At 35.0% G+C, this 18,307-nt stretch overlaps 1 protein-coding gene across 4 annotated transcripts in view; it reads left to right on the forward strand.

Annotated features, from left to right (window-relative positions):
* The window catches only part of LOC149535524 (beta-1,3-galactosyltransferase GALT1-like), a 29,835-nt gene extending 14,444 nt beyond the window's left edge, over positions 1–15,391 (forward strand). For 2 of the 4 annotated variants that reach the window (XM_089803957.1, XM_089803958.1), the window contains exons 6-10: positions 13,385–13,513; positions 13,662–13,841; positions 13,987–14,094; positions 14,266–14,675; positions 14,826–15,351. In XM_089803957.1, the coding sequence (XP_089660083.1) occupies positions 13,385–13,513; positions 13,662–13,841; positions 13,987–14,094; positions 14,266–14,472 (624 nt within the window). In that variant the 3' untranslated portion in view covers positions 14,473–14,675; positions 14,826–15,351. Of the gene's footprint in view, positions 1–13,384; positions 13,514–13,661; positions 13,842–13,986; positions 14,095–14,235; positions 14,676–14,825 lie in introns of those variants that run through there. The other 2 variants (XM_089803955.1, XM_089803956.1) reach the window with 2 other exon arrangements.
* The last annotated feature ends 2,916 nt before the right edge of the window (positions 15,392–18,307 follow it).

Raw genomic sequence — 18,307 nt, forward strand, 5'->3', positions numbered from 1 at the left:
CACAGAGAATTTATGGCACTTATAACAGAAAGTGTTTTCCTTAATAAAAGAACAAATAAAATTTATACCATGAAGTTTCAGTAATCTTCAGCATGAATTGGAGACTAGACAGTTTGGATTTTTAGGACCAATTTTACATTTCTGGTCAAAAAGTTCAAATATTCTAAAAGATACATGTAGCAGCCATGGCCTGTAGGAATCTCAAATAAAACATAAGAAAATAATATGAAAAGCAAGAATAAAAACAAACATTTGACACCATTAGAATGTGTTCCAGATAGACTACTTAGACAAGCAATCTTGAGCAGGGCTCACTGCAGTGTCCCCTTGTTAAAATGGGATTTATTAATGATTAATAATAATAAATTAAAATATAAAAAGTAATGTGAAAAATAAAGTTAAGTGTAATTATAAAGTAAAGAGTTACAACTTTTGGAGAATTAAAGGTATAAAAGAAGCAAATCAATCATTTAGGAAAGAAATTTAGATTAAAAAAGGAACTTGAGGGAATATAAGTAATAATTATGTTCAAAAAACAGCAATTAAGGATGAATAGTTGTGACTCTTTCAAAGGGTAGAAATAGTGAAAAAGTGTGACCCTCTCCCAATTTTAAGATATAACAAGGAGATCAAATCATTTGAAGAGGCATCAATTCAAATCATAAAATTTTAGAGCAAAAATTCAGAATGACAACTCGGTAATAAAGGAATCCAAGAGATTTGGAAAATAATATATTATTCTCTAAAGGTAGCAAAGAAGGGTGATGACCTGATTCTTGTGATAAAGGTGGTGACTCTCTCACAAATAACTTAATAAGATATAAAGAAGAGATCCGATTCAATAATCACACCCATGAAACCATCGGAGGAGATTCAATGAAATATTTAATGATATACAGAAGATACAAACAGAGATAAGTCTTAAAAGCAGTGATCAATGAGCAGCAACAGTAATATGTTAAAAGCAGTGATTATCCTTGATAGGAGACAGTGATGTAAATAAAGCAACAATTATATTACTACATAGAAATAGTACATAATCATCAAATTATCAAACAATCACCTCAACATTGATCCTTGTACAATGAACAGACATGATTTAATGATCCCATAAAGAGATTGGACTTCCAAGGGAAAAACCATCAAGGAGCAACACCGAGTTCCCCATCTAGTATGCCAACACTTAGGTGGGGCCATGAGGTCAAATAACTAGGTGTTCATTTCATGCTCTTGGGCTTGATTGGAAGGTGGAAATGCATGGTAAGGAGGCAATAACACTAATTCGCCCATTAAGTATACCAATCCCTAGGTAATGCCTAGAGGCCAATTAATTGGGTGTTCGTTTTGTGCTATCGGGCTTGAAGGGAGAAATGCATGATAAGGATGCAATGACACTGAGTTGCTCATCAAGTACACCAACCTTTAAGTGTGGCTAGGAAGTCGAATGACTAGGTGCTCATTCTATTATCTTGGGCTTGATTGGGAGGGAAAAACACATGATAAGGAGGTAGCAACATTGAGTCTGCCATCGAGTACACCAATACGTAGGTGGATCCAAGAGGCCAAATGAATGAGTTTCCTTTCATGCTCTTGGGCTTGGTTGAAAGAACATGCTTGTGACACCTTATGGATTCTTTGACGAATTCCATAGTGTAGATAGGTTGATAGGGAAAGCCTTTAATTGAATCCCACATGCACATCACAATTTGCAATAGTGATGAAAAAATATAGGGATTCCGGATATCCAAATAAGGGACACTACATGCACTATACCCCAATACAAACAAACTTTCATATGCAAGAGTTAGTTATCACTTACAAAAGTGGTTATCATTTGCAACTTCATGCAAGAACTAGCTATCACTTACAAAGCTAATCTTGCATGTGAGATTAGTTTTTTTTAATGATAGATGAATGGCCTAAGCCTTGATACATCATAAGGTACATATATACATCCGGATAATCAGCTTTTAGTCCCAAGTTACATTTTTTGTCTTCCTTTTAGGTCATTCCTCGTCCTTGCCTTCTTTTGCCTAGGATCAAGATATGTATATAATCTAACCACTACATCTTGCACTTATGTTAAGGATAAAGCACTTATGTATACGATCAGATAGTAATATCATATCATTGGTAAACTTGCAAATCTAATCATGTTGACATACAATTTAGTATCAAAGATTCAAAAGTACTTGAATAAAAATCACAAGTGAGGAGAGTCAAACAAATTAATAGTACTACTAAATTGCCTCCATAATTCATGTAAAACAATCAATTTGCATATGATATAAATAATACTAAGTCGCATACACCAAAATGCCCAAAGGCTACAAGTTTTTACTATAAATGTCAAAATCAAAATGACAAACTCACAAGTGTCCAAAACATATTAATAGAAAGTATGATGGCTGCCTCTAGTCAGCATCTTCCAACATGGCATCAAAATTGAAGATTGAGCCATTGTCACTTTGAGTAGGAGAATCTAGCTCATTCTATTGAACTCCAACCAATCCTTCCCATGTCTTGTCCTTGTCAATCTTGGTAGCATCCTATGGATCAACATCACACTATAGAGATGGAGTTTGCCGACACTCGAGGTGGATCCTGGAGTTTTTGGTCTGCACATAAGGGTAATTTTTCTTTAACTGTGTTTACAAATGCAGATTGGGCAGGTAATGTGGATGATAGGAAGAGCATATTAAGAATCTAACCTAGATAATCCATAGGTCTAATGGTGCAGATCGTACCTGACTCTTCCAGTTATATATTCTCATGAATGGCATTTATAAAAATTTATATGATCTCTATAGGTGCTGGCGATCTGTAGGAAAATACTTTAGTTTGTCTTTGATTAATCTTAGTTAGGCATAACTAATATTTTCATTATAATCACCGGCTTAGGGATAACTAATTATTAGTTATTTGCCAAGGTTTATGTCCCTTGAGGGACATACCCTCTAGAAGAATATATAGGTGGGTTAAGAATATAGCTTAGAGACACACAGATAACAATACAGTCTGATCTTCAAGCATTCTTCTTCCCACAGGTTTATAGCAGTGACTTTCCAATCACACAAGTTCGAACTTAGAAGCCTGGACCTGCAGTAAGCACATTAGAATATCTGCCCTCCAAATCTGAATATACATATTACTGAAAAGATCATTCTCAGCAACTCTGAGCCTGATTTAAGGCTCACGAATTTGCAGATCTGTACAGAGCACAAGTGGTGATGCATTATTTCTTGGTGATAAGTTTGTGTCATGGACAAGCAAGAACCTTTATTGTATCTCTCTCAATCCACATCTGAAGATGAGTAAGTTATTGTTGCTATTAATTGTACATAAGTGGTGTGGATCAAGCAAATATTGGAAGGCATTCAAGAGGTGGTCACTGAGCTAGTAGTTATCTATTGTGATAACACAAGTGCTATAAACATATCAAAGAACCCAATGATGCACTCTAAGACTAATCATATTGCTAATAAGTATCATTTTCTTAAAGAGCAAGTGTAGGAGAAAGAGGTGAGGTTGGAATATTTGCCAACCAAGGAGCAAGTAGCTGACATATTTACAAATCCATTGCCTAAGGATACATTTGAGTATATAAGAGGTAGGTTAGGGGCCATTCCGCTACCTAATTTGAACTAGAAGAAGATTCTGGTGCATCTGTCCATTGTATCAATTGACACATCTTATGCATGGATTTGATGTTAAGGGACTACTTAGGGGGAGAAGAGGGTTTGGTGAGTCAGTCAGTTAGGATAGTGAGACAGTGAAGTGCAAGGATGTGAATTAGCTTGGTAGAGAAAGTTAGTGGTTTGGAAGTATTTGGCACCTTTGACATTGTTGTCAAATGGGGAGATAATGGCAAGCAAGCAAAGCAGTGAGTATAAATGGGAGAGAATGAGAAGCAATATGTAGAGTAGTGAGTAGTGAGTAAACCGACAATTTGCCAAGGGAAGTGAGCATGGAGAAGGAATGTATAGTAAAGAAGATAGAAGGAAGATAGGAGATCAGTGAAGGGGGATTTTGCAACGGTTGACAATGTACAAGTATTGTGCTAGAGAAAAAGCACTTGAGAAGCAAAAGATCCAATTGATTAGAGGTGTTTCCATTAGTGTGAAAGGGGGATCTTGTTGGCATAACTGATGTAGTGATGGTAGGAGATGAGTGGAGTTATCGTGCTATGGATTTGGTTGCATGATAATCAATTATTGTATTGTCATTGATGTCAAGTATTGACTATGTGTTCTTGGCAGTTTTCCAAATATTTTTGTGATGACTAAGGTGTTGTAGTGAGTGTTAGTGGTTTCTATTCTTATGGGAGACTTAGGAGTGTCTCAGCAAGTTAAATGTATGACCGATACTCTTAATGTGAAAGATTGGGTAAGTTATAATTGATTGAAGGTGAACAATGAGACTGCTAGAACAACTAGTGACAGATAGTAGGTGATTTGATTGTTTCATTATATCTATGAAGAGTTAAGCGGATCGGCCAAAAGAGTAAGAATAACATGGATTCTAGCTTTTGTGGTTACGACTGTAACTCATACAGATGACCAGTGAAAGTGTTGTGAAAATAAATGAAGTTACTAGACAAACTGTTTGTGTTCTTGAGTTGTCGATGTTAGATTGAAGATCGATGACCAATATGGATGAGTTAGTGAATTTGATCGAGGTGGACATGATGTGGTGATGTGTCTAATTGATTGAGTGTGATGATATGGCATTCCAAGGATTGATGCAAGTGTGTCATGAAGATTCTAGGAGTTGTTTGGTCAAAATGTGTTTGACTATTCTTCATGAATTCAAATGTAAGATTAATTATGGGATGACTTGGTATAGGAAATTCATTGTGTGCATCAAGTTGTGTGTTTTGGAGAGGTGTGTAATTGATGTATTTGAAGATCAAAGGAAAATGTTATATTATTGATGAAGGCAAAAGAATCAGTGTTGGTCGTGGCGTCGTTGAAGTGTGAAGGTGCGATAAAGCTAGAGGTTAGTGTGGAATGAAGGGAAGAGTTTATGTGAGTTACAATGGATTTGATCAGCCAGAGGAGGTGCTATTCAACAGATCATTCTACTTATTGTTCCCTAACAATTGCAATAGTAAAATCCCATAATTGTGTGGATCCTAACATGTCCTTTATTGTAAATCCTTTAACAAGGTGACACTTTAATTAGTGTTCTAATTCCTCTAACAAGGTTGCTCTTGACAGGGTAAAGCTCTTAATAGGAATAGAGGTGAATACCTTAACCGGGTAGCACTTAACAATGCCTTTGTTATCCCTAAAAGGGCATACGTAAGAAGAGTGCACAATTGTCGATGCTAATTTCCACAATGGTTTTCACCCAAGTTGGGTCTCCATTAGACCAATGTATTTGTTTTAATTTATATTTTGGATGTGTGTTTTCTTTCATTTTCTATTATTATGCTTATGTTGTGATAAGTCTTTGATTGGTTGAAAAGTTGTAAATCAATACATTACTGATTCACCCCCTTCTCGCTAATCCTATCCCTTAGGACTAATAGACTCTCTGTTCAAAGAGAATCTCAACCATTGTTATATATGTTAATGCATTCTTCTTTGGGAGAAGTCTGAGGTGAAAGCCCCACATTCCACCCTCTGCCTGTAGGTATGGAGGATCCACTCTCTGCAAGTAGACATGGTGGAAAGGTATTATTTTCTGGGAGAAGTCTGAGGTGAAAGACCTTGTTCCACCCTTTGTGAGTAGATATGGTGGATCCACCCTTTGCGAGAAGGCATGGTGGAAATGCATTCTTCTCTATGAGAATGAGGGGAAAGCCTGTCTTCCACCCTTTACGAGTAGGCACGGTGAAAATGCATTCTTCTCCAGGAGAAAAATGAGGTGAAAATCCTCGTTCCACCTTCTACGAGTAGGCATGGTGGAAATGCATTCTTCTCTAGGAAAAGAATGAGGTGAAAGCCCGCGCTCCACCCTCTATGAATAGATATGGTGGATCCATCCTCTGTGAGTAGGTATGGTAGAAGATGTGTGTGACTCCATGACTTTAATCTTATGTTTTTATGGTTCACCCTCTAGAAGTAGCTATGGTGAAGAGTGTTATATTGAGATAACAATGTTTTATTGAGAAAAATTGTGATGAGAATTTATTATTAATGTTTTTGGTTGTAGAAATGTGTGCCTGCCATACTAGAGATCTCTCTCTTGCTCTTAGGGAGTGTTGAGGATTATAGTTGTGATAGAGATCTTTACCTTTGATTGCTAGAGAAGAGATTTATGATAATATTTCTGTCATATTCATTTGTATCTTTCTTATAACGAAGTGAGAAAGATGTGACATTCAAGGTGTGCTAGGTGTCTCATCCTAAATATCCAACATTTTATTATATGAAGAGACATGCAACATGAAAAGAGACACGCATTGGGAAATATGAAGAAACTTGCATTTGGAAAACGAAGTCTTTCAATATATATATATATGTGTGTGTGTGTGCGCGTGTGATTTCTTTGTGATAAACATTGTATTTAGTTGAAAGAATTGTACTCAAACTTTTTTTATTTAATAAAAGAGATTTTTTTGGTGTGGTTGGGTTCTTCCCCTCAAGTTGGAGGGTTTTCCTAAGATAAATTGTTTGTTTGTGTCTTATTTCTCTTCATTTTGGTTATAACTGTTCATCTTTATTTTTGGAAAATGCATCAACAACATCCACTATCCAATAGGATCTTTTTTAGGTATTGTAACTCTCTACGCTAGACTTTCGTTTGCTGAGTGGTGGACTGTGAAGAATATAAAATTTACTCGACTGTGTATGAACTTATGAAGTAGTCTTGTTTTCTCTTTTGACATCACCTCTTTGTTATAACAATTTAGTATCTTTCAAGGTCTTGGTACATACCTACCAAGGGAATGAATAACAAACATGACTTTTTTATACTTTTAGGTTAATCTGTTATGGTTGTGTATCCTATATGTTTAATTCATTGCAAACAATAGTATCATTGTCATTTCATTTTCATTTCAAACTGGGTGTGTGGCTATGTAAGCTAACAGAATAAGGCAACTTTTAAAAAAAACCTTAGGATAATTACACAAACATAGGGCAACAATATTGATCATGGGATGGAGATGTTAAAGATAGAGCCCATAATCTAAATTATAAATAGCACTAAAGAAATTCATAAACAAGATACAATCAACGCCACAAAATATCTTGGGAAAACCCTTCAAAAATGAAGGGAAAAACCCAGTTACACAACAAAATTTACTTTTATTGATCATAAAATGTTCAAGTGTCCAATCCTTTTGCTTGAAGTGAAATATATAACCAATAAAGAGACCCTTCACATAACGAATGAAAGTCTCTTCAATTTCCCATAACTTCTATAATTACTTACAACTCTTCGAATACTCATGCATTAACGCATGTAAATGACACGTCATTTACAATTAATATTATAGTAAATTTCATTTTCAGCTGAAGGTGACCATAATGGTAATAATGTCTAATTTTGAGAGATAAAGATTTCTATCGCAACTACAAACTTTAACACTCCCTCTTGGCAAGAAAGAGATCTTTAGTTGAACAGTCACACAAAGCTGCAACCTAAAATGTCTATGATAAATTCTAATTATACATATTCAAAACCTAATTCATGGAATCACTCAACATGAAAACCGTGTAAGAAACATAACCAATTTTCATCACAGATTCTCTTAATGTGATATTGTCATAGAATCTCTCAACATGATAGATTTGTAAGACTCACAACTAAGCCTTTAATCACATATTCTCTCAACGTGAATTGTCATGGAATCTCTCAATATGACATCTAACTCCCATCACGAAATCTCTCAACATGATGACATCATGGACTCTCTCAACATGATGTTCACTATCGCATAGTGAAAGAGTTATCATAGCTAATCTTACAATCTCATTTATTCACACAAGAATAGAAATGTGCATAACAAAATAAGTTTTAGTTCCATCTAAGTCAAATTTTATAATTACCACAAGCATCACAAACATATATGACAATGAAGGGGATTCCACAAGCACTCCCTTTGAAGCTAAAATCTCCCTCTAAAGCTCAACATCTCCCAAAGCAACATATTGCCTTTCTTATTGCATCCTGCAACAATGAGAGATGAAAGATCAATTAGTCAAAGATACCAAACAATAACATACTCTATTTCTAGCAATAACCAATATTCACGAATATGAAAAACTTATCTCATGTTTGTCTTTTCAATGCAAAATTTTCCTTTCTTTGCAAGAGGAGTGTAACCAAGAATCTCTGGTTCCCATTTCAAGTACAAGAGCCAAGATTTCCACTGTTGAATTGCAAGCCAACTTCATATACAAGTCTTGTTCCTCTCTGCAAGAACCATCCATACATATATTTTATAATATATTCACACACGACTTTTCTTTAGAGAGACAAATTAGAATGTTGCATGTATTCCTAATGACAGTTATGCTAATACCAACCATCTTGAATTTGTCCAAGAGCCACTAAACAAAATTCCTAATACCATGATGCCTTTCAAGACAAATTTGTAAACCTCTGAAGTTGAGTGCCAGGGAATACAACAGAAATCAATGACATCTCCACACGTCCACACATTCCATGATTGAGAATTTCCGTTAGCTTGTAACTCATTCATGCAAGAAATCATATAATCCAAGGGAGAGCGGTGGAAAAAATTAAACCAAGAAATAAGAATGATGAAACTAGAAACCAATAATAATAGTTCAATGATTCTGCATGAAGAAATATAAAAATAATCCTCAATTCTTCTTGTCCGCATCAAGACAAGATTTCAAGACAGAGAAAGAATCACATGCCCAGTTGATTCACACTAGCATAACTCTTACTCTTGACACTCCAAAAAAACAATAGGTAGATCAAAACAAAAAACAAAACAAAAATGCTGATCACTTCTCCATAAGGCTTGAAGGCAAAAAGACTGCCAACAGTGATTACCGTTACAAATAAGGTGAACGATAAAGGATCACCGCCAAATAATAAAAATTCTCATGCTAAAAAAAATGCACATGAAAGATAGATTGTGTGAAAGAAATAAATCTCCTGACCCACGAAGTGGCATATGAAATCACATTTCATAACAATATGAAGCATGACTCACACAAAACAAAACAAAACAATAAAAGACAAAAACAACAACTGTGCAAAGAACCAAGAAGAGTTCACCCTACTTGAATTAAGAGGAACAACGTCCCATAAAAATGACCACCTAGAATATCAAGATACAAAAAATAAAGAGGGCCATACGTGGAAACGAAAGAGGTTGAACCGACACCTCCACAAGAGAACCCGACAATTTCAACGAGAAGCCGGTTGACATTAATAAGAATATAAGAGAACATAAGATATGCTAAACAATCTCTAGGACTACCTAAGATGCAAGTGATGCCATATCATCCATACATCTAATGACTGTAGACACCTCCAAGAATGGTTTCTCATAACGTGATAGCATTAAAAAGAAACCATGCATCCTTAGAACAAACAAAAACGTTGAGACTTCCAAGATGGGAAGACACATAGGAAGATGATGTTATAGCAGTAAAGAAAACCATAAAAGAGATACAACCAACGGTGCAAAATATCTTGGGAAAACCCTTCAAAAATGAAGGGAAAGACGCAGCCACACAACAAAATTCACTTTTACTGATCATAAAATGTTCAAGTGTACAATCATTTTTCTTGAAGTGAAATATATAACCTATAAAGAGACCCTTCACACAACAAACGGAAGTCTCTTCAGTTTCTCATGACTCCTATAATTAATTACAACTCTTCGAATATTCATGCCTCAACGCATGTGAATGACACACGTCATTTATAGTTAATAAGGAAAGGAAAGGTGGTTTTATAGTCCACGACACTATGCCATAGTTTTTGGGTTTACATATGGTGACAGTGATATGGGACTACCTCGTACTCTTTTTCGAGAGGCGCTTGGCGCTACAAACGAGGCGTACATACCCTACCCCCCAGTGGGATTTGAACTTGTGACCTCTCTTTCAAGAGTACAAGTTCTCCACCACTAGGCCAACTCAGGCTGTACAATAAATGTCATTTTCAGCTGAAGGTGACCATAACGGTAATAATGTCTAGATTTCGAGAGATAAAGATCTCTATCACAGCTACAAACATAACAGGAGATGCCATTAAAATTAGGCTAATTGATGAAATGAATAAGGGTAGAGCTATACTACATATAAATTAGCTATAAAAAAATGTGGCTACAAATTACAATAACAGGGCTGTAGTCCTTGTTCTTATATTGACTTTTCCTTGTAACTATGGAGTTTGAATGGGACTATGAGAACTAAAAGTGATGATGAAGCAACTCTTTGGAATATTCTTGTAAGAAATAGGTCATTGTGGTTAAAGGGATTAGATATCTTTTATAACTAATTCATATTCATATAAGTACAATGTTTCTTAGGGTTTCAGGATTGGGGAATGGGAAGGGGGGATGTGTTTTAAGAACAACATGAATTTTCCAATTTTTCAATAGCGTTCATGCAACATTAAGATGTTCCCATGTTCAAGGACAGCATATGCCCAAATGCTATTTTCATTACTTGGAGAAGATTAGAGAATGTTTTGCGACTTTTTTCCAAGATGTATAAGATGTCTATCTAAGCCTATGGATGCTTCCCTATGGAATGTTCTTTAATACAAGCTTGAAATATATGGGCAAGTGCATAACTAGCATTTGTATCCATCCAACATTAAATCACATCATTGGCTCAAATTTTTTGGTGTCTTCCTATTGGTGCATATTGGACTTGAATATTTTAGTGTTTGATGATCAGCTATTGCCTGTGTGATGCAATCTGTATGGTCCAGATGATGTATAAATTTCGTAGATAAAGCTTTTTTTACCACTTTCCACTCAATCGTCGCTAACAATCACACTCAATATTGCATTTTAGCAGGTATGGGGTCCATTGTTAGTTTATTAAAAAAAATAAAAGAGTTATCATATTCAAAGTGTATGTTGAAGTCATATTTCATCCTGCTGACATTTGTGAGACCACAACATCTTCTTTCTCCTTTTGTATTCTTTACAAAGACTGTTTCTTATAGTTATTCGTCATCTGAAACTTTATATCAGGCAAATGCTGCTATCTCAAGATGTAAGATACAACTTTAATTGATTATTCTGGTAATCGTGGGCTTGAACACTGGTTATAGTAATTGGAGTATGGTAGAATCTATTTTTGTAAAGGATTAAACATGATTGGTTTCTCACTATGTTTTTTCATGGTGCTGATTGAAGTTGATGGTACACATCAAGTTGACCAAGTATGGCAGCTCTTCACCACCTCGTTTTAGCTAGATTCATTGTTTAGGAGGGTTGTTCTCCCTTAAATTAGTAAACCAAAAATATATTACAGAGAAAAATGGCTCAAAGCATTATAAAATCCATGCTAATATAATTGAGCCCTCTTACAAACCAAAGACCAGCAATTAATTAACACCAAATGTAGCAATGAAACAGAAGGAAGGAAACTAGCTCAGAAAAGGAGGTAACAAAATAACAGAGGAACTAGTGAGGCTGCAACTAACAATAGCAAACAACTATCTGTGAAATAGAATGGGCAGAGGAAGCATCCCACCATATGGGAAATCAAAAACTGTTAAAAAGATGCTAAAGATCCCTGGAGCCACATATCCTATACTGAGGGCTGGCAGCCGCTTGGATTAGCATTATCATCTCTGTCAAAACTGCTGTCAAGGAGGAGCTTGGTCATCAGCAACAGGGTTTATTGAGCTTCTCTGATCTTGGCCTCCTCTTCTTGTGCTGCTATTCGACCACTTCTGCATTTAGCAAATCCAGTCAGGGAATTACTAGTGCTGGTAGAAGGCAGAGCAAGGTAGGGGACGAGAGGAGACATAGAGGACAGAATATCTTAAATTGAGAAATCTCTTGTTATGATAAGCTCCACTTATCAGGACAGCTTTTGGGTCCTCCTGAACCACAGCAACAACTTCCTTTTTCTTTTTGATTATACATAAAGGAAAGTTGGGGCCCTCTTACTCAACATTGCAGTTGAGATTCCAGTAGGGCAAGGATTAAAGCTTTGTGCAGGAGCACTTGCTGTATATTCTTTATCTCCAAATATGTTATGTAGGAAGTAGAGGACATTGGCATCATAAACGTGATTCCCCCAATGTCCCTTGAGGTCACAAATAAGAAGCATGCAGCCTAACATGCAAAGAAACATAAGATACCAAAGAGAGCAGAAGAATGGACTAGAGATAAATGGGCAATCCAATATTGTGGTACTTATATAAAAGATTCTGACACTACTACTTCAAGGCATGTGAAATGTGCATGGATCCCTAGGTTCGTAATGCCAATAAGCGCTTTAAAAGAATGATGAGTTCTTGCATAGATAAGTGTGCAGGCAGAATGATGAAAATATGAGCTGAAATGTTACTTTAAGCCAGTCAGAGAAAAGATTCCCTGCACTTCATTTTGATGAGAGCAAGTGGTGAGAAACACGGCCCGTGGTTTTGATTTCCAAGTTGGCAAGTCTGTCTTCTGTGTGATTGCGTTCTATTGTGTCTCCAATACGAAAACTTAAAATAGGATGCCAAAAAACTGCCTGCCTCTAGGATGGAGTTAAGCTATTATCTGCATGGGGTCTACTAACATGGTACGGAACATTCTTAGAGACTGTAAATTTGACACAATCAGCCAAATTCACTGCTTCTGTCCAGTTATTGATATTTTGCCAAGCTTGATTAGGTCTGCAAACAAAAGCTAAAGGAGTAGCATTGTATGCCACCTACTCATGCCAGGCTCAGGTTATCCCTGTAAAGGATTCTTCAAAATTATGCTTGACTAGGTGCAAATTTGGGGTGAACTCATGAATTACACCTCTCATGTTAACTTTAATATCATTCACTCTATTGGGAAACTTTTATCCTGATGATGCAACAGTGTGATCTGAAATGTTTATGCAAAAACTTACAAGCAATCTAATCCAGAATGGATTTTGGAAATCTACTAACATTAATTCTCAGCCAATTTTTTTGTTGATTTATTTTGAAGAGTTCTAATCATTTTGGCAACTGTTGTTTAATTGTCACATGTCAAAAGCAACTCATAAAAGTTTTAGCCTACTTAAGAAGTAAATCATTTGATGATTATGAATGCTATTTGTTTATTGTTACTATTCAATTCAAGAAGCAGACAAGAGGAGTTTAGTCTTTCCATTGTTACCCATTTTTCATTTGGATGATGATATACCGAACTAACTAGATTTCATGCTCATCTCTTGTTGACTTTTTGGTCTTGTAGAGATAAAACAATGGAAGCTAACACTGTTTTCATTACTGCTTACAGGACAAGAACAAGAGGGTCAATGAAGAGCTGTGGAAAGAAGCACGGACATATGGGGACATTCAGCTTGTCCCTTTTGTTGACTACTACAATTTGATTACATTAAAGACCATTGCCATCTGCACTTATGGGGTAGGATCATGTTTAGGAGGTTTAATGTTTTCAGCTGGGTACATTGTAGCACTGAACTGTCATTGTAATTGTTTGAGAAATTTAAGATTATGGCGGTATTATATTATTTGAATTTATGTTAATACAAATGTGCTTTCTGAACTAGCAGACCAAAGTTGTATCTGCACAGTATATAATGAAAACAGATGACGATACATTTGTGCGAGTAGATGCAGTCCTCTCAGCTGTCATTAATACAGGCGCCAAAAAGGGGCTTTTGTATGGTTTAATGTCATTTGACTCTCATCCACATAGGAGTCAAGATAGTAAATGGTACATAAGCCTAGAGGTATGAAGATGCATTTAATTTTCAACTTGAAATTTTAAAGCTGGAATTAAATCTTATTGTAACAAACATTATGATTTTGTATAAGCTTTTTGATAATTACTTTGTGTAAAATTTGGATAACAACATGACTTCCATTTAAATGCAGGAGTACTCTCATGATTCCTATCCTCCATGGGCTCATGGCCCCGGTTATATTATTTCAAAAGATATAGCCGAATTTGTCATCCAAGGTCATGAAAAGAAGCATCTCAAGGTCCGTCCTTTATTCTTTTGGTAGTCATTTGTTATGATATTTGACACAAATCTTTTTATGAAAGGCATTGAATTCTTGTCTATCTGCTTTTGCTGAAACTGGGAGCTGGAATTTCATCTTGCATAGACAGCTGTTTTGCAGTTATCCAAATGAGACTTTGCTCTTTTGCAGTTTTTCAAACTGGAAGATGTTGCTATGGGCATTTGGATTGAGGAGTACCAAAAAAGTGGGCAAGACATTCATTACATTAATAATGGTAATTTTTTTAATATGGGCTGTGAACGAGACTACATAATTGCACACTATCAAGGACCTGCAAAAATGACATGTCTTTGGCAAAAGCTACGGCAGGGATCTGGTCCTGTTTGTTGTGATTAGTAAATGACATCTTGTGCTTGATTGTATGTGAAACCCTGCTTTTGAAAGCCTTATGAATAAGATGACGCTAGAGCTGTTCAAAGATTCCTTATACACTAACAAAAGAAGTATTATAGCGGAACAACATTGTGCATATTGAGTAGAGGCATGCACCCATTCAATCATAATGAGCTGGCTTAGTGATGTTGCAGATGGAGTTGAATGTAAATATTTCCTAATCTTCCTCAAATACATTTTGAATGTAAAATTTTGGACACATTTTATTTCCAGTGTTATTCTTTTTCTTATTTGAGGTGCCCTTTTACAAGGCTTCTCACATTCTCATGGCAATTGTTCCATTTCTTAATGTGCAGAATGCATTTTTATATTGGCTTTAGCATAAAAATACAGAGAATACACAGCAGTATGAAGAACAATCAGCAGACCAGTGGCATAGCCATGTCATCACAGACCAGAGAGACTCAATGGTCGCAGCCCAAATGAGGTGATTTCAGAAGTATTAAGCTAAACACAATATGAACATCAGCGTACAACTCATCGGAAGATACCATCAATAAGAGAAGCATTACAGCATTGACGGCTAATATACAGGGTCCCAAATTCTGAATGCAAAATAATGAAGAGAAAAAAAAGAGCGTCCATGGCCAGTAGGGAGATATAACACGCTGAAAAAATGAATAAACTACGATGGGCTATTCTAGCTCATATCTAGCATGGTTCTTGATCTTAGTAACCAAATCTTCAGAACTCACAACACCCAGTATAATTCTCACAGTGAATAAAATCCTCTTGATATTCAAGCCAGAGTCCAATTGGAGTTGTAAATGGCAATTTAGAAAATGGTAATTAAAAAAGAACGTTGTAGGGTTTTCCTCAAAATTTCTTATGCAAGGAAAACTGATTTTTATCCTTCACAAAATTAGTGGGAACCAATAAAAAGATCAATAAGTAGTACTATTTTGAATTTTTAATATCTAAAATTATAGAACTACAGGAAAAATAAATAACTCTAAAAAAACTTCAATATGATTGTCATTGGTTAAATAAATTCGTAATGAGATTAAATGATTAAAATATTGACTGACTATTATTTTCCTTTTAGATATTTTTTTGTTTCATTTTTTTATAGCTGAATGGTGGGATGGTGAAGCTGATGAAAGTTCTACCACATGAAGTAACTTGCTAGTATATATGTGTAGAGGTATTTTTGTGGAGGTGCTTATTGCATCTTTAAAATTGATAAAATAGATATTTTGGAAAAGATATTGTTGGATTTATTTCATATATATTAATATTTAATACATATAAGCTAGTACTAGTCATGTTTTGACATATAAAATATAAAATATAATAATAATATTAATAAGGTATTAAAAATTGTTAAATCCAACTATAATGCAATCTTCATCCTAACTCTTATGCTTATTGAATCTCAATTGTACTAACTATAATTGAATACTACCCCTTGTTGAATGCTAACCTTGTTAATGTTATAGCTTTAGTTAGATTGATTTAACCATGAGATACATTAGTATGACTACTAGTTAGTAATTACACACACGCGCGCGCGCGCGCATACAATTGTCTTCTAATAATAATTGTCGACATGTACTAATTATAAATAATAAATCAATGAATAGACATGTCACATGAAGGGACATGTCTCTTCTTGCTTTAGCCATAATATAAATGCAATAGATTGTTGCCTTTGGAAAATACACATCATATAAGTAGTGCTAATACATTTACAATGATCCTTATAATTCAACATGGTATCAAAGCTAGGTTGGAAATGTAAGAAAATCAGAGAATGTGGAATGGAGAGATTTGTTTATGGATAGAATTGAAGATATTGTGTTGAGAGAGGTGAGAAGGGAGGCATTGTAGTTAGTAACTTGTAGGACTCAATTGAGCCACAAAGCATTTTCGAAATGAATTTCGAAAATGAATTTCTCAATAAAATTGAATCATGCAATATGAGGGTTGTGGGCATCGTTGGCCCTAGTGGGTTGGGGAAGTCAACTGTAGCTAGACATCTCTATAATACAAAGTGTTACAAATTTGATAGATGTTTCTTTTCAGATGCAAATAAAAAGAAATTGCCATCTTTGTAGCAAAAATCTACTCATCTCGGTTCATTTCTCACCTTGCATACACAAAGCCAACCTAAGCGAATTTGAGTGATTAAGCAAAGCAACTTTAACTTGAATTGGAATCAATAAAATTGTGAACATCATTTTGTGTAGTTTAAGTATCTTTTTAAAGGATTTATGTGCAACCGAGCTAGTTCAAGTGAAAACCCACAAAGCCCTAATCTTTTGATAATAATGGCAACTAGTAATACACTTGCAATTCCATCAAGCTTTGTTCAATTTAACCACAAAAGGTCAAGAAAATTAAGTTGATAAGGAATGATGACTGCAGGGAACCTCATTACAAATTAAATCTTGAATTCGCAACTCAAATTGATGACAAAGGGGCATTTTTATCCATACCCGCTAGGGTTCTTTTGGTTTGTGACATTCATTCATATACATTGCAAGATTAGAGAGGTAAGAGATTATGAGTTGCAAAATACTTATGGTGAATTGTGCAAGAGCTACAATTTGAAGGAAGAACACAAACACTTGCAGACCAAGGGTTTGACCCATGTCTTACATTTCCCCAAGGTCATTAAAATTGGATGGATTCAAATAATGTTGAGTCGAGTGCATGAGATGACCATGTGACTGGATGAACCTGTAAAATAAAAAAGGACATAATTCATATGATGATGGGTTACCGAGTAATAGAGAAGGCTAAGCCTAGTAGGGCAACACTGAGAAAGAAAATTGAAGAAAACACTAGAGCTATTTGGGATGGTAGAGTTTTCAAAGCGGCTATTATTTCTAATACTGAGACTAGCTTTGGAATCTATGTCATGGCCTACAAGATTTTCTAGTCCAGTAGACCTAATAGCATGTCCTACAGAGCAATGGACTTAGCTTATAAAATTGTGAAGAAAGATCTGAAGCTTGACCTAGTTGAGCTTTTATTGAAACAATTTGAAAAGAATATGAAGATGATTTAGGTTGTGAAGACAAATACATCAAATTCCATTCCCTATTGGTATGCATGTCTTTCTATCTTTGGAATTACTTTCCCACTATTGGAAATATGGAATAGAATGTTAAGAGGCCTATTATTTATCAAATTAATGAATTCATCAATAGTCTCAATAATAGTCTCAATGATAATTTTGAGGTGGTCATGGATGAATACTTTAGCCAATTTAAGGACACAATGCACAAGAAATACCGAATTCCCTGTAATTAGTTGAACAATATAGGGACGATATATGTTTCTTGGTAGATATAGACACAACATTGATTAGAGTAGTGAAATGAAGAACTGCCTGGTTGAATCTCATGGAATTTGAATTGGATACTGTATGCACCCTAAAATGGTTGCCTAGACTATGGGCCCAATTCTTCAATCTTGAACCAATTTATCAATTTCCTGAATCAATGCATCACAATATTTTATTGAATCAATTCAAGTCATTTTCCTTGATCAAATTGTAATTAATTTAATTATTTCAATATTTCCTAAAGTTTGATCATTTCATCTATAATCTTATTTAATTAAAAGAAAACATGATCTGTTTAAATAAATAAAATAATCTTATTCAATTAAAAGAAAATCTCTCTTTTAATTAAATATTTTTATCTTATTTAATTAAAATCTCCCTTTTAATTAAATAATCTTATCTTATTTAATTCAAAGAAAATTCCTTTTTCAATTAAATAAATAAATCCCCACTTAAAGCTCTCTTTTTGATGAAAAAGGAAACAAA

This window comes from Cupressus sempervirens, chromosome 10 (genome assembly GCF_028749045.1).
Source record: "Cupressus sempervirens isolate cs-2001-9-10 chromosome 10, ASM2874904v1, whole genome shotgun sequence".
NCBI lineage: Eukaryota > Viridiplantae > Streptophyta > Pinopsida > Cupressales > Cupressaceae > Cupressus > Cupressus sempervirens.